Source organism: Myodes glareolus, chromosome 4, assembly GCF_982192425.1.
Source record: "Myodes glareolus chromosome 4, mMyoGla1.1, whole genome shotgun sequence".
Lineage (NCBI taxonomy): Eukaryota > Metazoa > Chordata > Mammalia > Rodentia > Cricetidae > Myodes > Myodes glareolus.
This window is the reverse complement of record NC_142029.1, coordinates 21,532,000-21,555,047: the sequence shown is the minus strand read 5'-3', so window position 1 is coordinate 21,555,047 and position 23,048 is coordinate 21,532,000. Positions and strand designations below refer to the sequence as shown.

The following is a 23,048-nucleotide window of genomic DNA, read 5'->3' as shown; positions in this document are numbered from 1 at the left end:
CATGTACTTTATACTGTGCTTGGGCTTGAACCTAGGGCTTTGTGCATGCTAGGCAAGCACTCTATTCCCTGAGCTACATCCCTAGTTCCCTGGTCTCACGTTCTATCTATTTAGCAGCGTGGGCACAAATAGAGATATTCCATCCTCAAAAAAGCTGGAGAGGTTAGAGCAGGTTAAAGCAGCTGCTTGGGACAATCCAGCCCCAAGGAGCTCTGGGCCACCAGCAGAGAGGGGTCAAAGGTACTTGAAGCAAGGAGTCTCTCACGTGGCAGTGGGAAGATCACTCCGAGCATCCAAGACAAGGTCAGGGACACAGTGTTCATCCTCATTACAGCCGTTCCAAAAGGGCACCTGCAGAGAGAACCAGTGTGACTGACCGGAGAGGGGACCATGGCCTCCAACCCTGGAATCTAGAGCCCCCAGCCTTTGTCTCTACACAGCAGATGGGGCTCTGCCTGCCTCGTAATCCCCCAGCACACCCCCTTGCCGATTCCTTCACCCCTGCGCTAAGAGAAAGCGCTCAGCCAGGCAGGCAGCACAGGCTCCCTCACCCAGCAGCACAGTTCCAGGCAACAGGAACTGCCCATCTGTTGTGTATAAGATGCTTAATCCTGGAGATGGAGGCTGAGAACGACACAGCATCTGCTCTTGGATCGCGGGGATGACTGACATGTGAACAAACAGCTACAGTGTGAAGTGTGCAGAAAAGCAGAAGCACAAGGACCAGAAGAGGCAGGAGGAGCACTGGCTTTTGGGCCTGTAGGTGTTCAGGGACATTTTCAAGGTGGGGACAGTGGGTCAGAGCTCTGAAGCACGGCCATGTGAGCTGGATGCACCGGGGAGTGGAAATTGCGAGAGCAAGCTAGAAGTCCTGCAGAAACGTGAGTGCAGGAAATAACTCCATGGTTCAGCGCTGTGTAGAGTGAGTCCAGGCAGAGGAGAGGAAGAAACAACCATTATAAATAAATATAGAAATGAATATAGCCTTGCTATAAGACCTTGGGTCATCCCTTGTATATGACAGAGTCAGCAAGCACTCTGGCATGGGAGGGCCCTGCTGGACAAGCATGCTGAGGGAAGAGGGAGGATGGGCTGGGAGGGGCCAGGCTAGAGGCAGAGAGCCTGGGGAAGTAGCTGTAACACTCAGGAAGGATGAAGATAGCTAGACTTGCCTAAGGTCTCAGAGGTGAGGTCACTAGGACCTAGAAGCTCTTGGGGCTGAGGGAGGGGCCCAGAGTGTTACCCTATTCTTTTTCACCTTCTGCAAGGCAGGCAGCACTATCCATTCAGAACCCTAAGACATATTCAGGAGATTGGCTTGGGGGGTGTGCCCTGTGACTCATCCACAGCACAGTTCAGTAGAGGCTGGGTGCTGAAGCCTGGCTCAGTGACAGTCACAGCCATGGATGCAGTCTTGACTGGGGGTGGGGTAGAGGTGGGGGACAGAAGACCTGGTTTCATTAGCTCCTCTCAAAAGACAGACTGGTGTGGAATGCTCCTTTAAATTGTGTGAATAGATGTCACTGTGATTGTTTAATAAAGACGCTGACTGACCAATAGCTAGACAGGGTAAAGTTTAGGCAGAAGAACCAGACTAAGAGAATGCTGGGAAGAAGGAGGAGGAGTCTTTTGAGTCGTGAGCCTGACTCAGAAGATGCAACATGGGAAGTTCATAGATGAGGTAAACGAGCCTTGGGGCAGAATATAGATTAATAGGAGTGAGTTATTTTAAGTTGTGAGAGCTGACTTGAGACAAGCCTGAGCTTTCGGCTGAGCATTTATAATTAGTATTAAGACTCTGTGTGGTTATGTGGGGGAGTGGCTAGCAGGACAGAAAAGTCTGCCTACAGACTGGGCCCCCAGTTTGGACACATTATTAGAGGTACCCAGTCTACAAAGATACTGTATACACTTCCCTAAACCTGGGCTGGGGTCCTGTTGGCTCAAGTCTTCAGCCAGCCATTCAAGAAGCTTGTAGAAGACAGAGCCAGTCCTCAGAAGTTCCAGCCAGGCGATGAAGAGAGATGGTTACTGAACTCAGTGTCACAGACTGACTCAACCCAGGCTCTCCTGTAGTCTAGGCTGGCTTTGAGTTTGCAACGTAGCTGACAGTGACCTTCAACTCCTGATCTTTCACCTCCTGAGTGCTGGGATTGCAGGCATGTACTACATCTGGTTTATGCCATGCTGGAGAGGGAGCCCAGGGTAGTGAGCATGCTAATCTAGCCCTCTATCAGCTAAGCCACATCCCCAGCCCCTCAGTGCCTCATAAACTTGTGGCGCACACCTGAAACCCCAGAACTCAGGTGGTGCAGACACAACAGGTGACTCTGGCTCCATCTCTCATCTTTCCTCCACTTTCTCTCACTCCCTCACTCTGGAGACACAGCCAGCTTTTCTGGCTTGAAAGCAGATTCTCTCCTGCTCTGAGCTCTGAGTCCAAACTCCTTCAAAGCCCAAAGCTGTCTCCTGCAGGAAGTTCCCTGTCCACTATCTGGGGTGGCTCATGTCCTGCATCTCTACCTGGGATCAGGATCCTGGGGGCATCAGGGTCCTGGCATGGGTGACTGCACGGGAATCTGCCTCACGGGCTTCATGAGTGAGCAGTGTGCGCTCATTCATTCCCTTGCTGTACGTACGGGCTTTGTAATTATAGTGTTAGGGAAGTCAGTGGCTGGAAGCAACTAGCTGTTTTCCCCTGCCAGCCCAGTGACTCACATGGGAGAAAAGGGACAAGGGAGAGCAGCCGGGCTGGGTGAGAGGCTGGGAGGGGCTGAGGGAAGATGCATGCTGTGGGGAGGGATGGGCGTACTGTGAGGATGGGGGAGGCTGTGGGAGTGTGGACAGCGAGACACTGTGCTCCCAGTCCAATAGTCCCATCACAGTGCTGGAGGAATCTGAGCAAGCACTCGGGTGACTCTGAGGCTGCGGGCTAGACTTTGCTTGAGTGCCTGATCCTCAAAGCTCCAGGTTTCTAAGCGCTGTGACCTGATTAAGCCTTTGCCTGTTGCTTAGGGTCCAGTATTGCCTTCTGTAAATCCTGCCTGCTCTCCCAGCCCACTTAGACAGAAATGGGGAGAACTTCTTGAGTGGGACTTTCCAGGGAGCAAGCACCCCAAGTTATTAACAGAGGATCCATGTGCCCCTAGTCTATAACATGCTGAGGGGCGGGGCCTCTGCCACTGGCAAGGAGAAAGCTTTTCTTTGGGATCCTTAGTAGCAGGTAGGGAGAGTCCATCACTGAGTTAGTTAATCAACAAACACAAGAGCAAGGTCAGAGTGGCAGAGTCCTCTTCTGCAAATGCGGGAGTGAGAGCAGGAGGTCAAGGATCTCCTCTGGGCCTTAGCACTTCCCCAGGGACAACTCAGTGCTCCCTGCACATGGGAACCCCACAGAGGAGGCAGGAGGGTGAGGGAAGGACTCCTCCAGACTACAGGTTTGGGGGTGGGTGTGTGGCAGAGGGTCAGGACTCACCGACACTCTGAGTGTAGTGGGCCAGCCATTGTCTAGCATGGGGCCAAAGTCAGGGTCCTCGAGGGAGTACTCCACGGAGAACATCACTGGCTTCACGTAGTCGGCAGTGTCCTGTGGGGAGAGGAGGGCAGAGTTCAGCAAGGAGAGGGTACCATTTCCTGGGCCACAACTCTAGACAAAGAGCTCCCATCCCTCTCGGCTAAGAGGACAGCGGCCTTTGGCCCTCAGGAGAAGTCGCCAGGCGGACAATGGTTTCCGTCATGGTCTACAGGTGAGAAGTGAGTGCCTGGTGGAAAAGTGATGCCAGTTTGGTGTCCCGAAGTTTTTACCACACTCCTGCTCTTCCTTCAAAGCCTCGGCTCTCATAGCTCAGATACCTTGGTCCTTCAGGAAGCCTGGCAGGCCCCTCCCTCCTCCAGATTTGTTTCATCAGCTTCTCCCACAGCATCGAAGCGGCTTCACTGTTCTTTTCTCTTTGTTTTGTTTTTGTTTTGCTATATAGCCCAGGCTGGCCCCGATACAGTCTTCCTGCCCCATCTCCTGAGTACTGGGATTACAGGCATGTTGCACTATGCTCAGCGAAAAGATCTACCTGTGTGCCTGACTCTCTTCCCTGGCAAGGAATAGTCTAGAAAGCTCTGAGTGTGGCCCGAGCATTGTGATACAGCCTCATGATGTTGAATGGATAAGGGAACGGACACGGATGAACATGCGAACAAGGCAAGGAGGTTCAGTTTGTCCTGACGATGGGTGACAGATGACCGGGGCACTCCAAGCTGCCTGAAAGCACCCATGTCCTAGAGCTGTGCTCATCACACTTGGTGTTTCTGTATGGAAGCAAACCTCTTTCTCATTCAGTGATGAGCACCAGGCCCCTGCCTCTCTTGGGATGCCACCGGTCACCAGGCCCATGCCTCTGCCCGCCTTATCTGATCTTCATCTCCAGCCCACCCTGCTGTTCTGACTTTCTAGCCTTGGGTGGTGGCCCACTCGTTCCCTCACCTTCTCGGATGAACTCACTTCCTCGATTTCATTCCTTCTAGACATGAACATCTGGGAAGGCGGGAATGTAGTATGGTGGGTGGTATAGTCATGAGGGCTTTTATCTGGGGCCTGAGGAAGGGTACCAGCCAAGGTTGGCCACACTGTTCTCTGGCTACCCACCAAGGGCTCGGAACTGGCCTGGCACCGTGGGACTTCCTACAGAAGTTCCTCTACTCTGTACCATTCTTGTAGGGCTGAGGGCCTGCTTGTGGGCTGCTGGGCTCACCAGGACATGGAAGTTGATCTTTTGGCAGTGTTCCTGGCCGGAGGAGAGTAAGACAGCCCTGTTGGTGAACTGGTCTCCACCCTCGTCCAGATGTGCCCGTGGCATGTATCGTCTCTCGTCCATGGTGGCATTGTACCTGATGCCTGGAAGAGAAAAAGACAAGACCAAGCTGGTGCTTCATCCCCACCCTAGATGGTTCACCTGCTTAGCCTCTGGCTGGCCTCATCCTTCACGGTCAGCTGGAAGCTTCCATATTGGGAGCAAATATGGTGAGGAGGAAGGAGCTGAAGAGGAGGAGGAAAAGATAGAGAACAGCAGGAGGGAGGAAGGGAGGGAGGGAGGGAAAGAAGGAGGGAAAAGTGAGCCTTGCAAAAAGGAGAGGGTTGGGCAGGCTAATGTTGCTCAGCACTGCTGACTGATGACCTCCTCAGTCCCTCCCTCTAACACCCTGTCTCACACCATGGCTCTGTGTCTTTAGGAGCTCCTCCTAGGGCTTTCTCATGCTGGGGGGACTCCATGGGCCCATGTTTGTATTCTGTGGCTTGAGGCCCACAGACTTTCTCCTTTTAGCCTACAAAAATCTGACAGTCAGGACTGACACAGTGACTTCTGTCCCCTAGGTAGCTCTATAGTGGCTGTATCCTTGAATCTTTGTCCTATCATAGATGGAACTTCCAAGAAAAGTGCCCAGCCACCAGGCCTGGATGTGTCCTCATCTCCCCCTTTCTTCTTTGTCTGGTTTTGTCCTCATCACTGGAAGGGACACTACCTGTGGTCTGCATTGTATCTGTCACTTCCAGGGCTGCAGGGTCCAGGAAACAGGTACCTGAATCTAATCTGAGTTAAAAGGAGAGGACCCTTCCCAGGCCCATGGCCCTGCTGAGAGGCAGTTGTGGCTCACATGCCCAGTCCCTGGTCCCTAACTCCCCAAGGCTGGCTTCAGGTTGGCTTCCCGAGTCTGCTTGACTTCTGGCCTCCTCTCTGTATTCTACTGCCTGCCTTTTATATCTGATTCAAAATACAACCAAGGGACATTCTTCTGTCCCCGGTTTTTCCCATCAGTTCTGCCCATACCACTCTTGCCCTGCCAGGAGTCCCTTGAAAGGAGAACCTTAGAGGAGAATCTAGCAGGCACTGAAGGTGCTCCGGGTGTGGCCTGGTACCTAGAACTCATTTCGGGAAAGGCCCAGACTGTGAACCAGAACAGTCAAAAAGCCCACAGAGAAACCAGAGCTTGGCTAGTGGCCCAAGGAGGCTGGTTTACCGACGGTTGCTGTTTGGAAGTGGGGTGCCAGGAAGACAGGCACGAAGCAGAGGAAGGCAGCCAGACAGGTGGCGTCCCTGCCGTTGCGCTTGCAGTCCTTGTGGAAGATGTTGATCTTGGGTGGCTCAAAGTGGAGACTGGCATTGATCTGAACCACGGGGCGGGCCCTGGAGAAGACAGACAGGTCAGCTAGAATGGGGCTGGAGTTCCGACTGCCTCGCGGGGACCCAAGGACAGAGGTACAGACCCGGATGCGAGTGGAGTCTGTAAAACCCCCTAGAGGGTGTGATGTGGTGGAAGGGGCAGAGAGACCTGAGGAAGTTACAGGATTGATTGGCCAAAGAGAGAGGGCGGGTGGCTCAGCAGCTTTAGGGCTCCAGGACAGCCCATCCTCCTTTTCCTCTGGGTTGCTCTTGTTGAGGACTACTGGTTTCCCTTCACCCAGCAGGTCCAGCCCAACACACATTCAAATCAACTGGCGAGTGAGGGCCTGGGGAGATGGCTCAGGGCTTACGAGTGCTGGCTGCACTTTCAGAGGATACGTGCTTGATTCCCAGCATCAACACATGTGGCAGCTCACAACCACGTGCAACTACAGTCCCCGGGGATCTGATACCTGCTTCTGGCCTGGGTGGGCACCAGCGTCCACATGGTGCACTGGCATACAGACAAAACATTTATTAAATATAAATGAAAAAGTAGAAAGAAAGGATTGTGAGCTGAACCGATCCAAGGCTGTCTCAGAGGCCCTTACGAAATGACAAAAGGAACCTAGCTCTGTGTACTGGCAAGGCCAGTCTGGGGCTGAGGCTGGAGCTTTGCTGTTACTAGGAATATGGCTTTTCCCCTGAAGAGACTGGAGTTATCAGTCCCAAGGCTGATGTGTGCTGTAATGCTCTTGAGGTACCCTATGCTCTCTTGGGGCCACACTGCTTGATTAGCTTCCTGCTGATTGCATCCCACTGTATGGTAGTTTCTGCTGACAATGCCCCATTTCTCCCCTGGAAATAGTATATAAAATACCATGCTTCTAAATAAGCTTGCTTGTCATAAGACATAAGCCTGTGAAGGGCCTCCTGATCCCAGACTTATCTGTCTCTTCGCCTTCTGGTTCCCTGGTCCTCTCTCTCAGGACCTGTCACTGAAGAACGACCTATTGGCCCAGCTCAGGAAGGAATAGTGGAGAGAAACAAAGAAAAAAGAGGGGGGAGGAAACCCATGTCAGGAGCAGAGGATGTAGCTCATTTGGCACTGCGCTGGCCCAGCATGCATGAAGCTCTGGGTTTGATTCCCAGCGTCATAAACAAGGTGTGGTGGGATGGAGTCAGAAGGCTCAGAAATCCAAAGTCATCCCCGACTTCCCAGTGAGTCTACAAACCAACCAACAGACAAGAAATCCCACGCCAAGGCTGCACCCTGGGTTGCACTAAATGGAGACACGAGCTTGTCTTAAGACTGTCTCTCAAGTTCTAATCTGCATGTACCACTGCCTCCTGCAGACATCTTGTTGCAGCCCAGATCCGCTGCTGTCTGTTGGCACAGACTCTGCACGTCTAATGGGCTCTGGAGTGAGGCTGAGTGGCTGGTGCTTAGAGCACAAGTGAGGGGAAAGACTGGAAGTACAGTCAGACACTGAAGATGGCAGTGTTAAGATGACGGAAAGTTGGCGGACTTTTTTTTCTTCAATTTTTAAGTTAGTGCAGAAAACCCTAAAGGATGAAATTGATCTCATCCATGCATATTTAAAAAACTCCAATCAGCCAGGAATGGTGGTATAATATCTTTAACCTCAGCAGAGACAGGTGGATCTCTGTGAGCTTGAGGCCAGCCTGATCTACGTGGAAAATTTCAGGCTAACCATGGCTACATTCTGAAAGTATCAGTACACGAGACAACGCATGGGCTTCTCTAAAACACTGATATGATATGGAAACACACACACACACACACACACACACACACACAGAGAGAGAGAGAGAGAGAGAGAGAGAGAGAGAGAGAGAGAGAGAGAGGAAATAAAGTCAGAGGAATTGGAAGAAAGAAACCCCTATATTTCATGTCCTCTCTGTGCTGGAGGGGAGGAAAATGCTTTCTAGAGGAGGCTCAGTTCTCCCTCTGTGTAACCTGGGGGGCAGCAGAGGAAGAGATGCTGCAGGGGCCAGAGTGTAGGAAAAGCTCTGGGGGTGAGGGACAGATTTTGGATCTGAAAGTGGCCAAAAGTTCTAGAATTCTGTTGAGAATAGAGATCAGGACTTCAAGATCACACGAGATGGGAGAGGTTCAGGATTCATTTGGATGACAGTAGCTAAAACTAAGAGGCAAGGACCCAGAAGCAGATTTTGGAAACACTCTATTCTGGTACTCCTCAGGGAAGTCCTGTAGTTAGGGAAAACAGGAACTGACCACAAAACCACAGCGTTGCCCAGGGCGCCCACTGCTAGGTCCACAAGCCCATCCTCATTGAGGTCCAGTTGTCCGTGGATGCTGCAGCCGAAATGCTGCAAGCCAGGAGCCAGCTCTGAGGCTGCGATTCTCTGCAGGGAGAAGAGAGAAAGGGTGTGTGTACTGTGAGCCCCGGTTAGCTCTAGGGGAACAGACACAATTCTGAGCTCTGAGAACCTGGCAGCTGCCTTATCAGAGAAACCCCCGCCTTTAAAGTCACTGATTTAGATGAAAATATTATGTCTCAAAATAGTCCCTAACAAGTTTGGTGGCTCACACTTACAATCTCCATACTTGAGAGGTGGAAATAGGCTCATGAACTCAAGACCAGCATGGAATATATATATATCTCAAGACCTAGCCTCAAAGATTCAAGGACTGAAGGCATAATCGAGTGGTGGAGTGCTCACCTGGAAGGTACAAGGCCCTAAGTTTGATCCTGAGCACCACAAAAGATAAAATAAAGTACTTGGTGAATATCAGTGTAATAACCTGGAAGATAACAAATCCACTGGCATTTCTACCTTGCTGTATGTATTTGACTGTATTACTAATAAATTATGTCGGCAGATTCTCTTCACTCGATACAACTGTCTAGATCATTAGCCCACAACTGTAGTTATGTGCGCTGGGCTCTATCAACGGTCAGTCAGGGAAAGGGGAGGGGCTCACGGGAGCCCTACCCTTTACCCCTGACCCATTGTCTATTGATAGATTCTGGGAAAGAAGGACTCATTTTTTTTTTGTTGTGTTCCTGCTATTGAACCACCAGGCTCCAACACATAGATCCCATGGTCACAAGATGGTGCTGGTAAGTCTTAGCTGAGGTTCCCAAAACAAAACAAATATATACATATGAGTGTAATAATTGTGTGTGTGTGTGTGTGTGTGTGTGTGTGTTGGGGGAAGATGGATAGAGGTTATAGGGAGGTGAGAACGGTCAGTATGCATGGTGCACATATGTGAAATTATGAATAGAATGGGTGGGCCAGAGTAGTAGCACGCACCTTTAACACCAGCCTGAGAGGCAGGGGTAGGTGAATCTCTGTGAGTTTGAGGTTAGCCAGGGCTACATAGGTCAACCTTCTTTAAAAAAAAAAAAAAGAAAAAGAAAAAGAGAGAAAGAAAAGTAAAAATGAGGTTTGGCGAGATGGCCTAGTAACAAGAGTACTTGTTGCTCTTACAGAGGACCTAGGTTTGATTCCCAGCACCCCATGTCTTGGCTCTAACTCCAGTTTCAGGGAATCAAACATATTCTTCTGACCTCCATGGGCACCAGGCATGCATGTACACATATATACCTTCGGGTACCACTCATACACGAAATAAATATTAAAAAAAAACAACCCTGGCTACCCTTGCAGAGGACCTGGATTTTGTTCCTAGCACCCAAATGCCAGCTCATGGTGGACCAGAGGGTCCAGTGCTCTCTTCTGGCCTCCTTGGACACTGTAAACACGTACATGCAGGCAAAACATCCATGCACATGAAATAAAAAACAATTCTTTTAAAAAAGAGAAAAAAAAGAGTGGGTAAAATTCTGATGACTTTGAGGCTGAAGAAGGTCAGATTTGAGCTGGGCTGGGTCTGTTTGTGGTGAAAATGGAGCCCAGCCGGAAGTGTCCCAGTCACAGGGTTCCTGTTGGGGCAGCGATATTTGGTGCCTGGGATTTTTACTGGTCTGATGTCGAGAGGATAAAGTTGTATATGGGGATAGGATGGGGGACATTCTGAACATCACTGTACCATGCCAACCTCTCCACTAGAGATAGGCACAGCTAGGACAGATAGGATCCTTCCTGCAAGAGGGCATGCAAGGAAACTGAGCCGCAGGAATACGTGGGTGCAGCCCACATTTCCCACTCTCTGCTCTACCTAGTCTCCCCAAAGCCCCACCTGTATGGGCTTCTTCAGGATGCTGCTTTGGAAGCCGTGGAAGATATAGATGGCCCCTCTGTGACTGTCCTCTAGAGGGGCCCCCACCACCACATCATTGTAGGAATCTTGGTTGAGGTCTTGAACTGAGGCAATGGAGGATCCAAACCGGGCATTCTGGTAGCTGTGGGAATCCTTCAGAGTGCCATTATAAACAAACCGGTTCTGCAAAATCAAGGCCGGGAAGAGGTTCAGGGAACTGGGCAGAGGCTCTGGGATCTTGACTCCCTTTGCCTGCACCAAGCGACTTCTCTTCATTCCATTCCCCAGGACCCCTCCCAGTGACAGGAGCCCAGGGCAGAGAAGCTCCTGTCCTTCCTAGCTGGCTCCTGCAGGCAGTAGCCGACCTCCTGGGAACCTGGGTTCTCTCAAGGTTGACCAAGTCAGTGTAGGACTCTGATACCCTGCTGAGTTGCCTGGCCCCTCCTGGCCACAGTACCTGTCTCAGGTTGTAGACATACACTTTGCCTCGCTCTCGGCCCTCGCTGAAGTACATGGGGGCGCCCACCAGCAAGACATCGGTCACTCTGTCGTCATTGATGTCCACTGAGGTGATCTCACTCCCAAAGTAGGAGCCTATCTGCGGCACATGGATGGGAGAAAGATCAAGCTGGGTCCCAAGGTCTCACACTGACAGCTCTGGCCAGGAACCTGGGTCATCTTTTGACCTGGAATGTTTGGGGTCCTGGCAGGCCCTCCCTTCTCATGCCCACCTTCCCCTCCTCTCCCCTGGGCAGACTTACCTGCTTTCAGGGTATCCTTGTTTCTCTATCTCAGTTGGCAGCTCGTTCCCACCCTCCTGTATTTCCATTACTTAACTTTAACTATGGTTATTTATTCCTTGGGGCTGTTTATATATTATAATGACAAAAAGCAAAACTAATATAATGGCAAAAAAAGAAACTACATAAAAATTTTGAAGACAAAAACGAGTTACCCATAGTCTCAACATTGAGACACAGCCAGCATGAGGGTTTTGCTGTATTTCCCCCACTCTGTTCTATGGCCTTTACATTGCCAGTTGTTATATATAAAGAAGCCTTTCTTGTCACAACGAGACTGCCCTTCCTCTCTCCTGATTTTGAGATATAACGATGTATCCAGAACCTTTCTTCAGGACATATTTTTTTTCTCATAAAGGCTCCATTTAAAAACATTTATTCTTTGAGAATTTTCAGACATGTATATAATGAAACCCACCCAGTCCTATCCACTCTCCAGTTTGCCCCTTCAACTTCCCCCAGGCCCCCCTTAGTCGTCTTCTCTCAACATTATTTCTTCTCCCTTTAAAAAACAACGGACGAAGTCCACTTAGCAGTGCCCACATGTGGCCACACCCCTAAAGAATGGACTCTCCTTCATTCCGCAGCTATCAATTGCTAATAGGTCATCAGTTAGGGGTGGGGCCTCATGAGCTTCTCCCCGATCTAGGCCTATGCAGGTAACCTTAGCTGCTGTGAACTCATGAGTGCAATAGTCAACGGTGACGGGTTGTTTTTTTGTGACTTGATTGCTGCTGATTCAGAGTTAGCTATGTCCGTCCCTTAATGGTTTAATCAAGCTACAATAGCTAGTTCATTTCCAAGTGTCATGGAGCACGCTGGCATTCCTACTGTTGATGGTGACTGGCACTTGCCTGTCTGAGGGCTCACTCTCTCTTTATCTCTGTCCTTCATTGAGTGTAGCAATCCCCATGTGAGGGGGGGCACCATTCACCATCCATTAGAGACTGAGGAGTCCCCCGTCTCTACTTCCACCTCTGCCATATGCAGCCTGGTATTGGACAGCATCTCATTGTTGCCTGACTGCTCCTCCTCTACGCTTGGCTCCCACCTCACCCTTATGATGGCCGCTTGTCCTCTAACCCCTGGCCATATACAGCCCGGTGTTTGGGATAAAGCCTACGTTCTTTAGCATGACCTTATAGGATCTGCCTCCCTTCCCAGTCTCTGCTCTGCTGCCTCTGGCTCCCAACACTGAGCCTCCTCTACCTGCCTCTTCCCTGCTGTGCATGAGTGATTTTTCTAAGCCCTACTTCCCTTTCACAAACTTTCCTCTTCCTTACATCATCTCCCGACTCCCCTGCCTCCTGCAGACAATCAGGCTTCGCTTCCTTTGAGAAAGTATCTCTGACCTCTCAACCCCACCGTACGTGACAAGGTGCCTTCTCCCACCAGGGTCTGCTCCCTCCTTGGGAGCCTTTAGGGGGTAGGCCCTTGTAGGCTTGGGGATCATGTCTGGCACACAGGATAGGCTCAGTAAATGCTTAGAAGAGGGAACAGATCCTGCCTGTGGTAGGGCCCCAAGTGAGACACTAAAACCTTGGGTTAGCTTGTGGGTGCACCATGCTGTTAGGAGGACGTGTTAAACCCAGGCCCTGGTACATGCCAGGGAAGTGCTCTGCCGCTGAACTTACACCTCAGCCTTTTCTCTTTCTTTCTTTCTTTCTTTCTTTCTTTCTTTCTTTCTTTCTTTCTTTCTCTCTTTCTTTTTCATTTTACATGGGTTACTTGAAACCCAGAGGGTTCCAGTTGCCTGGTCAGGGTCAGAAGCCTGGTGATTGCTGGGCCAAGCCACTCTGATACAGGAAGCCTAATGCTCCTTCTGCCATGACCTCCAGGCATAAAACTATATAGCTTTGGCTGTCCTGGAACTTGCTATGCAGACCAGGCTGGTCTTGAACTCACAGAGATCTGATCTGCCTGCCTCAGCCTCCCAAATGCTGGAACTAAAGGAGTGCACCATCATGCTTGGCTCAGTAGCCTGTTCTTAAGTCTAAAGACTTTACATGGGCTAGGGATGTGGCTCAGTTGGTAGAGTGCTTGGCTAGGACGCTGCAGCCCTAGGGCTGAGCCTCAGCACCACATAAACCAGAGGTGGTGCTGCTTGCCTATAATCCTAACACGGTAGGTGGCGGCAGGAGGATTGGGAATTCAAGGCAATCCCCAGCAGTATAGTGAGTTTAAGGTCTTCCTGGGCTACATTAGACCCTGTCTCAAAACAAAACTAAAAAATGGTTACGAAGGAAGATAAATATATAAACAGAAGAAAAAGACAAGAGCTTGAGCCGGGTGGGGAAGCGAGAGAGGTGTCAACATAAAGTAATTATAAGGCAGACAGGAAAAGTCAACTAAATCTGTGGTTTCAGCTGTGTGGGTCACAGTGATCTGTCTTCAGCACTGTGAGTTCTTGTTTTGGTGCTGGAGGTGGAGCTGATCAGGGAATAGTCTTGAGTTATCAGCATATTCCCTGTAGTTCCCAGGCCTAGCCTTTCCCTTCCAGAAGGCGCTAGCCTTGAGTGGGCTGAATCATGGGGTGAGGGGGTGGAGTGGGCTGGAGCAGGGTGGAGCAGGTGGAGCTGGGTGGAGCTGGATGGAGCGGGCTGGATCGTGGTGGGGCAGGGTGGAGAGGGCTGGTGTGGGAGGGAGTGAGATGGGGTAGAGTTTGCCAATCTGAAACATGAGGTGCATACCAGTGAGCCATTGGCCTAGAAAAGGAGTCAGAGAATTGTGACCCTCTGTAGCCTGCACTCAGGTTGATAGGAGAGGCGTGTGTCCTGATGATAGGACAGGGCAGGGGAAGCTGTAGGATGGAGCTGTTCTCAGACTCCAAGTAATGAGAGAAGGCAGGCCAGGGCCTGGGTGGGGCTTAGCTGGGGTTCAGGGTACCAGAGGATGCTGTTAGTCAGGAGATGTCAAGGCCTGGTCTAGGTCGAGGCTGTTGGGAGTCAAGAGGTGATGTCAGCAAGAGCCTGAGTTCTTAGCATGACCTGGTCAGGAACCTGCTGGATGATCCTGGAGAAGCTGTGTCGCTTCCTTGGCTGCTGCCGTGATTCATTTTGTTCCTGCCACCAGTGCTTGCTCACCAGAGCTTTCTAATTGGTGTTCTAACCATCTGACACAGCCTGTCACACAGTCTGGTTGTCAGCCACATCCCAAGAGGGACAGTGGCATTAGCAGTGAGCTTTACTTCCAGGAAAAAGGAAGAAGCTGCTGTCCCTGTGGTTCTTGTGTGTGTGTGTGGGCGGTGAATGACATAACTGTTTGGTCAGAAGCGTCACCTCAGCTCCTTGGCACCCCTTTATACAAAGAGTCTGGATTGTTTAGTTGGGGAGGGGGTTCACCCTAGCCCCCTGGCATTCATATTTGGAATGTTGGGCAAAAAATTTCATTTCTGCTCCCTCCCTTGGGAGTTGCCTCAGTCCAAACGCCACCTCCGAGAAAGCCCGCCAAATGGTGATCCCTTCCTAGGGAGGGTCAAGACCACTCCCACAGGTTATTTAAACTGCCCCCTAGAGAAGGAACACATGGTCTCCCCTTTTCCCTCTCCAGAGGTTGTTCAGGTTCTCCTTTCCCCCTCCGTGTTTTCCCGGGGGGCCACCCAGGAGCACTGGCAGCCATTAAACCTGGGCATTTAATTCGGACTGATTTGGTCTGATTGGGATTATTGCGCCGGCAGAGAGGTTTGTGGGTCGGAAAATACTTAAAAATAACAAGACAGCTCAAGAAGTGTGGCTGTCCTTTCAAAATACCCCAGGGCTAGGAGAAGCCCAGGCCAGGTAGCTAGACACTGATGCTGCACGGAGCGGCTACTCCTGAGCACACCAGGCAGGGTAGCAGCAGAGGTCACCCGGCACTCTAGAGGCAAGAGGTCCAGAAGACGGAGGGAAGAAGTTGCCCCAGGCTCTCATTAGGAGCCAACCGGACTTTGAGGGGGAGCGGAACAGTGCAGGTTCTATGGTTGTTTAGGGGGTAACTGTTTTTGCAGGTGCCTTCAATCAGAGAGAACTGGACCTGTGCCCCCAACACAGGGGAATACTTGTGGGTGTGGGACCTTCTTGTTGAGAGAGAGGAGCCCTGTTACTCACTCTGCCTAGGTCGGACCCTAACCCTTGCCCGGAGCCTGTCCCATGTTCTCCATTACCTGCTCGCCCCGAAGAGCCTGGTGGATGGTGAGGCTGCGGTTGTTGTGCATAGTGAACAGAATGACCTTGCCTGTGTGGTTGAACCTGGGAGCTCCAGCCACGTACACCCGTCCCTGCTTGGAGGACACGACCGATGTCACTGTGTAGCCTGCCAGAGGAAGAAACAGACTGGTCTCTGATGCTGTGTGCTCAGTACAGCTTGCCGGGTTTTGGCATGGGGTGCAACCAGGCATGAGGAGGAATTGTGAGTCCTGTTTTCCTTGAGCGCATGAACTAATGAAAAGAGCCTGAAGGTGTCGCTCAGTGGAGAGCGTACGATTGGCCTATGCCAGGTCCCGTGCTTGATTCACAGCCCCCACACCAAACAGAATTATTTAAGAAAAAGGAGAATGGCTGTTGACAAGACGCTTTGTCCTAGAGGAGGCTGGCCCAGTGTGACGTAGCTCCAGTCCAGACCTAAAGCTTTAAGGACCCTGACAACTGACCGAAAGTTTAGAAGCTTCCATGGAAGCCTACTTATACTGTGGGGAACTTGCTGTCATTTATTCTATATGGTCAGATGCTGGCATGGGGTGTGGGATGTAGCTAGAGAGAAACCAGCCTTGTAGCTAGAATTGCCAATAGGTACAGATGGGCCTCTCAATCTGGAGCCCACCTTACCCTCTGTCTTCAGCCACCCTCCCATGGGCCTCACCTAGGTATGCGGCATGGTTCTTCAGCTCCTCTGGGAACTCCTTAAGGTAGGACTCCCGGTGGGGAATCACCTTGCCCGCACTTGTCTCCTTCAGTACGGCCCCGTTCCAGTCGTAGGCTCCCACGGCTCCCAGTAGGATCCCGTCCTGGCACCAGGGAAGAATGTGGCATCAGACCCTGTTCCTAGGGACCTCTTGCTGAGAGCACCCAGGTCTTGCAAACTCTGAGGCACCATAGTCACCAGGGGGTAACTTTGCCAGGGGTGGTGACAAAGAAACTCAGCTTCCAACTGGGGCTCTTGACTTATAATCAAGCCTCAGAGACCATGGTGCCCTGAGCACAAGATGGCTCAAGCTGATCTCAAGAGTGTGAATTTAAAAACAGATAAAGAAACATTCTAGAAATAAACGCTGAACCCAGGACAAACCTTCCACATTTCCTTGGACTTTTTAAACCACTCAGCTTCCTTGTTACCTACCCAGCCCAACACTCCTTCAAGTCCTGCTGCCCACAGGTGACTGCCTGCCTTTGGAGCAAATGAGCAAAGGCTCCAAGGCAGAGAGAAGACAGCTTTGCTTTCTAGGAACAGTGAATTGTAGAGCGGAAGCAGAGTGGGTGAGACAGGTTGGGCAGACGATGCAGGGCCATGGAGCTTGTTTCTTCACCGACTTGGAGGGTGTCTCTTGCCCTACCCACTACTGCAAGACAAGTGCATGCTGCATGCCTGGGTATGAAGGCAGGAGGTGTCATTTCCTGTGGACCCTCTCCACCCCTAGTGTGAACAAACCACATGACTTGTGGGCATAGGAAGGCAAACTGCAAGCCCTGAAGGAGGAGGAATGGTACTTGGACGGCAGTACAGTAAGAAGGTGGTGAGAATAGTAGCCCTGGCCCCCAGATTCAGGGGAGGGGCGGCTACCCTGTATCTTAGCTTTGAGCTTTAATTTTCTTTTACAAAAAGGGTTTTTGTTTTGTTTTGTTTAAGGGGATGAGAAGATGTCTCAGTCAGTGAAGTGCTTGGGGTTCAGTCCTTAGGACTCATGGGAAAAGCAGCTGAGCAGGGCAGCATGTGTCATAGACTCAGTGCTGGACAGGCAGAAGCAGGTGGTCCTGGCTTGCTGGTCAGCCTATTTGGTGAGCTTCAGGCTAGTGGCGGATTCCTACTCAAAACAAACAAACAAAGTAAAAAAAAAAAAAAACCCGTGGAAACCGGGAGTTGTTTCCTGGTTTCAATGTACCTGGGATGTGGCTCAGTGGTAGAGTGGTTGCCAGGCATGGGCAAAGCCCTGGGTTCCATTCTCCACACCATATAAACTGGGCATGATGGTGTGTACACCTATAATCTCAGCACTCGGGTGGTGGAAGTAGAGGGATCAAAATCAAAGTTATGTTTGGCTACATAGTGACTTTGAGGCTAGCCTAGGCTTTATGAGATCCTTACTCATTTTGTGTGTGTGTGTGTGTGTGTGTGTGTGTGTGTGTGTGTGTGTGTGTGTGCTAGGATAGAACACAGGGTCTTATCTGTGCTAGCCAAGCACTCTGCCAGCAGCAGCTTTGGCCTTTTACAGTTTCGGCAGGTAAAGTCACAGCACCTCTATCCCCCCACCCCCCACCCCAGCCCTCCATGAGCCCATCTGGCTGGTTCTAGCTGGCTTCAAAGATCTCCTGCCATTTTAAAGAGGCAAGTTGATCTTATCCAACAGTTGAAAAGGCCAGTTCTCTGGAGGGAGAACTTCCCCTGTGGAATGTTTTTGCAACTATAAATAAGCTGTCTTCGGGAGTGTCTGGTGCTCTGTCATGTTCAAAGCCCAATGTTCTAATTAGCTCCCTGCTCCACTCAGCTGGGAAGCACTGACAGTGGGCTGGGCCAAGACTGAGGTCCGGAACCCAAATTCCTGTTGTCCACGGTCACTGCCAACATTCCTCAATTTTGGAGTATGCTCCTTCTTGGTGGGGCACTTTCTCATCCAATCCTCTCCCGTGGGAGCCCACAGGGGCCCTGGGAGGGGGCAGACTCCTTATCTGCACTTGGGTTCGAAGAGAGGCAGAAGCATTCCCAAAGTCGCACAACAAGTCTGGGTGGGGCTGGGTCTTCGGCCAGAGGGTAGGTGGGGCAGTAAGAAAAGCCCCCGCCGGTTTTCCCAAGCCCCATGTGGCTCCTGCTTCCGGTTTTCTTCCTGAGCCCCTCCAGGGGGTGGGCCACCCTTTCTTCCTGTCTGTTTGCTGAGTCCAAGTTTGTGACTGCATGCTAGACTTCTTGATGTCTGGAGAGGGTTTTGAAGAGGTGTTGTGGCCTTGTTGACAACAGGGACCTCTGGTGTGCTGAGAAAGGCCAGCTATACCCAGGTGCCTGGCCCTGCTGGGAGGGCCTTTTCCATCCTCCCTGTGTAGGGTTTGAGAACTGCCCTGGACTTCAGGAGCGAGAGGCATCTCATCTCACCTATGCCATTGTATCTTGGCCACAGATAGACCTTGGGTCCCCAAAATGGATTTGTTGGGGACAGGCGTACTAGGAAGTGTGTTCATGAAGGCCAACAAAACAAATCTCCCAGGTCACAGTCTTCCCAGCTGAGGGCCCCAGACATCCAAAATCTGGGGGAAAAAGTCTAGAATATCCTGGGAAGAAGGCCAGAATTTTGGTGGGGGATGCCAGGCATGTGGCCCAGCTGGGAAATGGCGTGAATCATCTGGGAAAGACTGGCATCTGGCATCCACTGTTTCCGTATGGGCCTGTCTGGATTCCCTGACTTATGGCCTTCAGGCCACCCTAGATTTATGGGGCCACTGAGCTTCCATGACACAGACCCAGGGTATCTCTACCTGGGTGGCCTTCACTGCAGGGACAGTCGTGTGTTGCTCGCCCCACCTCTCCCCCCACCCCCGCCGCCGCCATGACACCTGGCCGTATCTGCAGATATCCTTGGCCATCTCAGTTCAGGGTGGTGGCAGAGTGTTCCTGCAGAGGGTCAAAGTGGTGCTCCTCCCACGGAAGAGTTTTCTGGGGCCTCCCATAAGTGGGCGTCAACTGTTTATAATTTTCTCCTAGGCCTTGGAGCTCTAGACTTGGTTTCCTGGGAGGCAGCGATAGCGCCCCTCATCCCGCTGTCGAAGCCGAGGCCTGCTGTTTTGGTAGCTTGTGGGCTGATTTTGGGTAGCAAGCCTCATTGCTGATTCCTTTTGGTATTTCAGCTGCATCATAATCAATGCTCTCTGCTCTTCAAGAAGTTGTAAGTTCTTGCTGTGTTCGGTTCCCCCCTCTGCCCTTTCTGTGTGGCGGGCGCATGCGTGTGAATAAGCAGGAGGGCATGCCCATGCCAATGCCTGTGCCTTTGGAGTCCAGAGCGGAATATCAGATGTCTTCCTCTGTCACTGCTGACATTTCTGCCTTGAGACAGCGGTCTCTCACTGAACTGGAAGCCTATCAGTTGGCTAGGAACACTGGCCAGTGAGCTCTCGTGATCCACCCATCTTTCACTTCCAATTCTAGAATTATGGGTATATGCAGCCCTGCTGGGTATTTAAAATCAGATCCTCAATCTTGCCCTGTCCCCAGAGACAGTACAGTAGGGATAGTACTGAGCAGGGATTGGCTGCCTGACTTCATGTAAATGTAAGCTCCTGCCTCCTGGTGGCCCAGCTCTACCTCTGCTCCTCCTGAATCCCAGCAATAAGAAGGCACTTAAAAGACCAGTGGACCCAGCCACCTAAATCAGGATGACTGTCACCACTTGCAGACCTCACAGGGCTCTTTTGAGTATGAAATGAGGGCAGAGACCCCTGGGGAAAGTTTACAGGGCTGTGCACCTGGCCAGAGGCTGCGGGGATGGTGGAAAATCCACGATCGCATCTTGCTGTATTCACCTCAGTGGACTTGATACTGTACAGATGGGGCCTGGCAAAAATCTGTGCACATGCCACATTTCCAAACATCTGTCTACTGCTTGGCATGCATGAGCCCCTCTCTCCAATCTGGGATCTCTTACTCAGAGCTCCTGGGAGCCCCTCTTGGAGCAGCTGCCGACTGCAGAGGGAAGAGCTCACGCAGTCCTGGCTCACGTCACTTTAACCCCAGCTTGCCTAACCTCGTGAATCCATTCTTTACCTGCAGGAGGGAATCAGGAATCCTGCCGTGCCCACATCCCAGAAGGGTTTGGAGGATGGGAGGGGGACGACAGAGGGATGTGTAATTATTGTGAGCCTGCAGACCTTTCCTGAACACGGAGTGTACACACACACACACACACACACACACACATGCACGCACAACCAAGACACCTGTTGTCTGAAGCACACATACCTGGAGGAGGAGCATGCACTGGTATACTCTCGGAGCTGACATGCTTCCCACATGGAGCCCCCAGGACGTAAAATGTTTCCCAAAACACTGACTTTGTCCCTCCATGAGGGTCCAGACTCCCTTAGGTTAAGCTTTAGGTGAACATGGCCCCTGACACCATGCGTTATTAGTGACACCTGCAGTCTGTCCTTCATGGGCAAGGCACACCTGGGGCTGTTGCAGTCCAATGCAGAGTCTGAACAGAGACTGGTTTTGCAGCCTCCTGATGGAGCTGGGACCTATAGACACCTTCCCAACATGGGTACAGGCCCTACCCCAGCTTGCACAGGTCACCTCAGACTCTGATGCTATCAGGTACTTGCTGTCTGGTTTTGTCATTTGACCTGATTGTGTGGGTTTCTATGGACTGAATGAGACTTTAGGCCCTGTGAGAAATCCCCCCCGCCGCCCCATCCACTCTGCTTCTTTCCTCTCTTTCTCTCTGTGTGTAACATGTGCAGTGAGCTGGCTTCTGAAGCAGGCAGAAGACACTAGAAATAAGTTGAAGACCTTAACTTCCCCATTCCAGTCTTTAGAAGAGGCAAAGAGACACTGAAAAAGATATGGGAGAGCCATAAAAGGTGGGACAGCAGACAGACCTGGATGAGTAAGGAAAGAGAGAGGGAGGAGGGAGGGAGGGGGAGGGTCCTGTACCTCTACCACATGCGAGGAAAAGCCTGTCTGTGACATCTCCAGTCCAAAAGAGGTTTCATTCTTGTTGGTGCCTAAAACAACAACGAGAAGATGTTAGCTCTGTGCATCACCGGTTAGTCCTTGGGTCCTGTGTCCTGGGGCATCATGGGAACTAGGGTTCTTTTCTGCCTGATCCTGAGGTGACACCTGTACTACCTCATCATCACCCTGTTTTTGGGTATTAATAATGACTATCAAAGTGCATGCACCCGTACGTGTGTGTGTGTGTGTGTGTGTGTGCAAGCCTGTGCACACTTGCAGAGTCACTCAGTTCTGCAAAGAGCCTGGGATAAACCATGCTGCAGACATGTGCAATGACTGTTAAAGTGTGCATGTAGTCGAGGGGGCGGGGCATCAAATGAAAACATGTGAAATTCATATACGTTTTGGGAAAGAAGTGCTATTCCTTCTGCTCACTCCCATTGGTCACAGAATTTGGTTTCTGGTCTCTAAACATTAATGGAGGCTTGCCGCCTCTGTGGACCCACATAAGAAAGGCCATGTGTGCTGAAAGCAGCCCTTGAACGAGCCATCCGAACCACATTCTCACCACCGAAGGTGATCTTTCGCTGGGGAGTCCCTTGGTTTGACTCTGTGAGTCCAGGGCTGTGTCAGAGCCCAAGTCCAAGCGTGGGAGAGCCACGGTGGTCTCTTTGCACATATCTGTTCAGTGTCATTTCAACACATTGCTGACTTCTCCAGCTCTGGGATACTCTTTGTCTCTTATCTCTCTTCTCCCCTCCCACCTAGATGCCGAGATCCCCACGTGAGAACAGCCCACCACAGACAGACACAGCGAGAATGGGATCTCTGCAGATGGGATTCTTTGCAGAGCTTTCCCCCACGTGCCACTCTACTGGGGAATTAAACCATGTTCTTGTTTCTTGAAATGGTTTGTTATAACCCAGGCTCACTGTGTAGCTGAGGGTGATCTGATTCTGTGTCTCCCGCCACCACCTCCTGAGTACTGAGGTTGCAGCCAAGCACCCTGTGCCTGGTTTTATGTAGTCCTGGAGATTGAAGCCAGGGCTTCATGCATGCTAGGTAAGTGCTCTCCCAACTGAGATAAATTCCCAGCCTCAAACTACAGCTTTGATTTTCACAAAGGTGGTAGAGTGAGGACCAGTAGGTTCTGTGAGAACATGCAGGACCTATGTCAGGAAATGGAGCAAGGTCTGTTGGGTTCAACTTAGGAAAACAATATATATGTATATATATATATATATATATATATATATATATATATATATATATATATATATATATATATTTCCGAGACAAGGTTTCTCTGTAGCTTTTGGTGCCTGTCCTGGAACTAGTTCTTGTAGACCAGGCTGGCCTCAAACTCACAGAGATCCACCTGCCTCTGTCTCCCGAGTGTTGGGATTAAAGGCGTGCGCCACCACCGCCCAGCAACAATGCATGTTTTTCAGTGTAAATCTGGCATAAGTACTTCTTTTATATGTTTGCTAAGTCTGACAACCCTAGTTCAAACATGCCCTCCCCCAACCAATGTCCTCAGCAGTCAAACAACTGAGTCTCAGAAAACTCAGTCCAGTTAGAGCTGACACAGAGTGTCGGGCACTTTGGGTCAGACAGTGGTTTTTGCTAAGCCAATGTGCTCTGTGAAATTATAATCCTTGGATAGAGGTGTAAGCCCATGAGCTGGTCACCTTCCAAGCTGAAGATCCTGTCCCCGAGGGCATCGACAATGTCCTTCAGGGCTGCCTCATCTGTGACGTTGAAGAAGTGCTTGTCATCCGGGTCGCTCGCGATGTATTTGATTTCATTTAGAAAAGTTTCTGGATTGATCCCCCTGCGGTTGTAGTAGCCCAAGACCTGCCAGGGAACAGGGGCAGGGACGACAAACCAGGACATAGTATGGACTTTTCCATACACCCACAACCCCACCCCAAGGACCCGGAGGTGGGCTACAGCCTTGGGCCTTTCTCAAGGCACCCCTGGCATTTGGAAACAGATACTCTTGGGGGCGGGGGTACCAGATAAGACCCTTGA

At 51.0% G+C, this 23,048-nt stretch overlaps 1 protein-coding gene across 1 annotated transcript in view; it reads right to left on the bottom strand.

The window, feature by feature from the left end:
- The window catches only part of Itga11 (integrin subunit alpha 11), a 103,550-nt gene that overhangs the window by 16,223 nt on the left and 64,279 nt on the right, over positions 1–23,048 (bottom strand). Inside the window, exons 9-19 of the mRNA XM_048423713.3 lie at positions 22,706–22,871; positions 20,994–21,064; positions 16,005–16,149; positions 15,310–15,458; positions 10,826–10,966; positions 10,348–10,551; positions 8,413–8,543; positions 6,010–6,176; positions 4,746–4,888; positions 3,476–3,586; positions 266–351 (exon numbers count right to left, since the gene is read on the bottom strand). Of these exons, the coding sequence (XP_048279670.2) occupies positions 266–351; positions 3,476–3,586; positions 4,746–4,888; positions 6,010–6,176; positions 8,413–8,543; positions 10,348–10,551; positions 10,826–10,966; positions 15,310–15,458; positions 16,005–16,149; positions 20,994–21,064; positions 22,706–22,871 (1,514 nt within the window). The remainder of the gene's footprint in view (positions 1–265; positions 352–3,475; positions 3,587–4,745; positions 4,889–6,009; positions 6,177–8,412; positions 8,544–10,347; positions 10,552–10,825; positions 10,967–15,309; positions 15,459–16,004; positions 16,150–20,993; positions 21,065–22,705; positions 22,872–23,048) is intronic.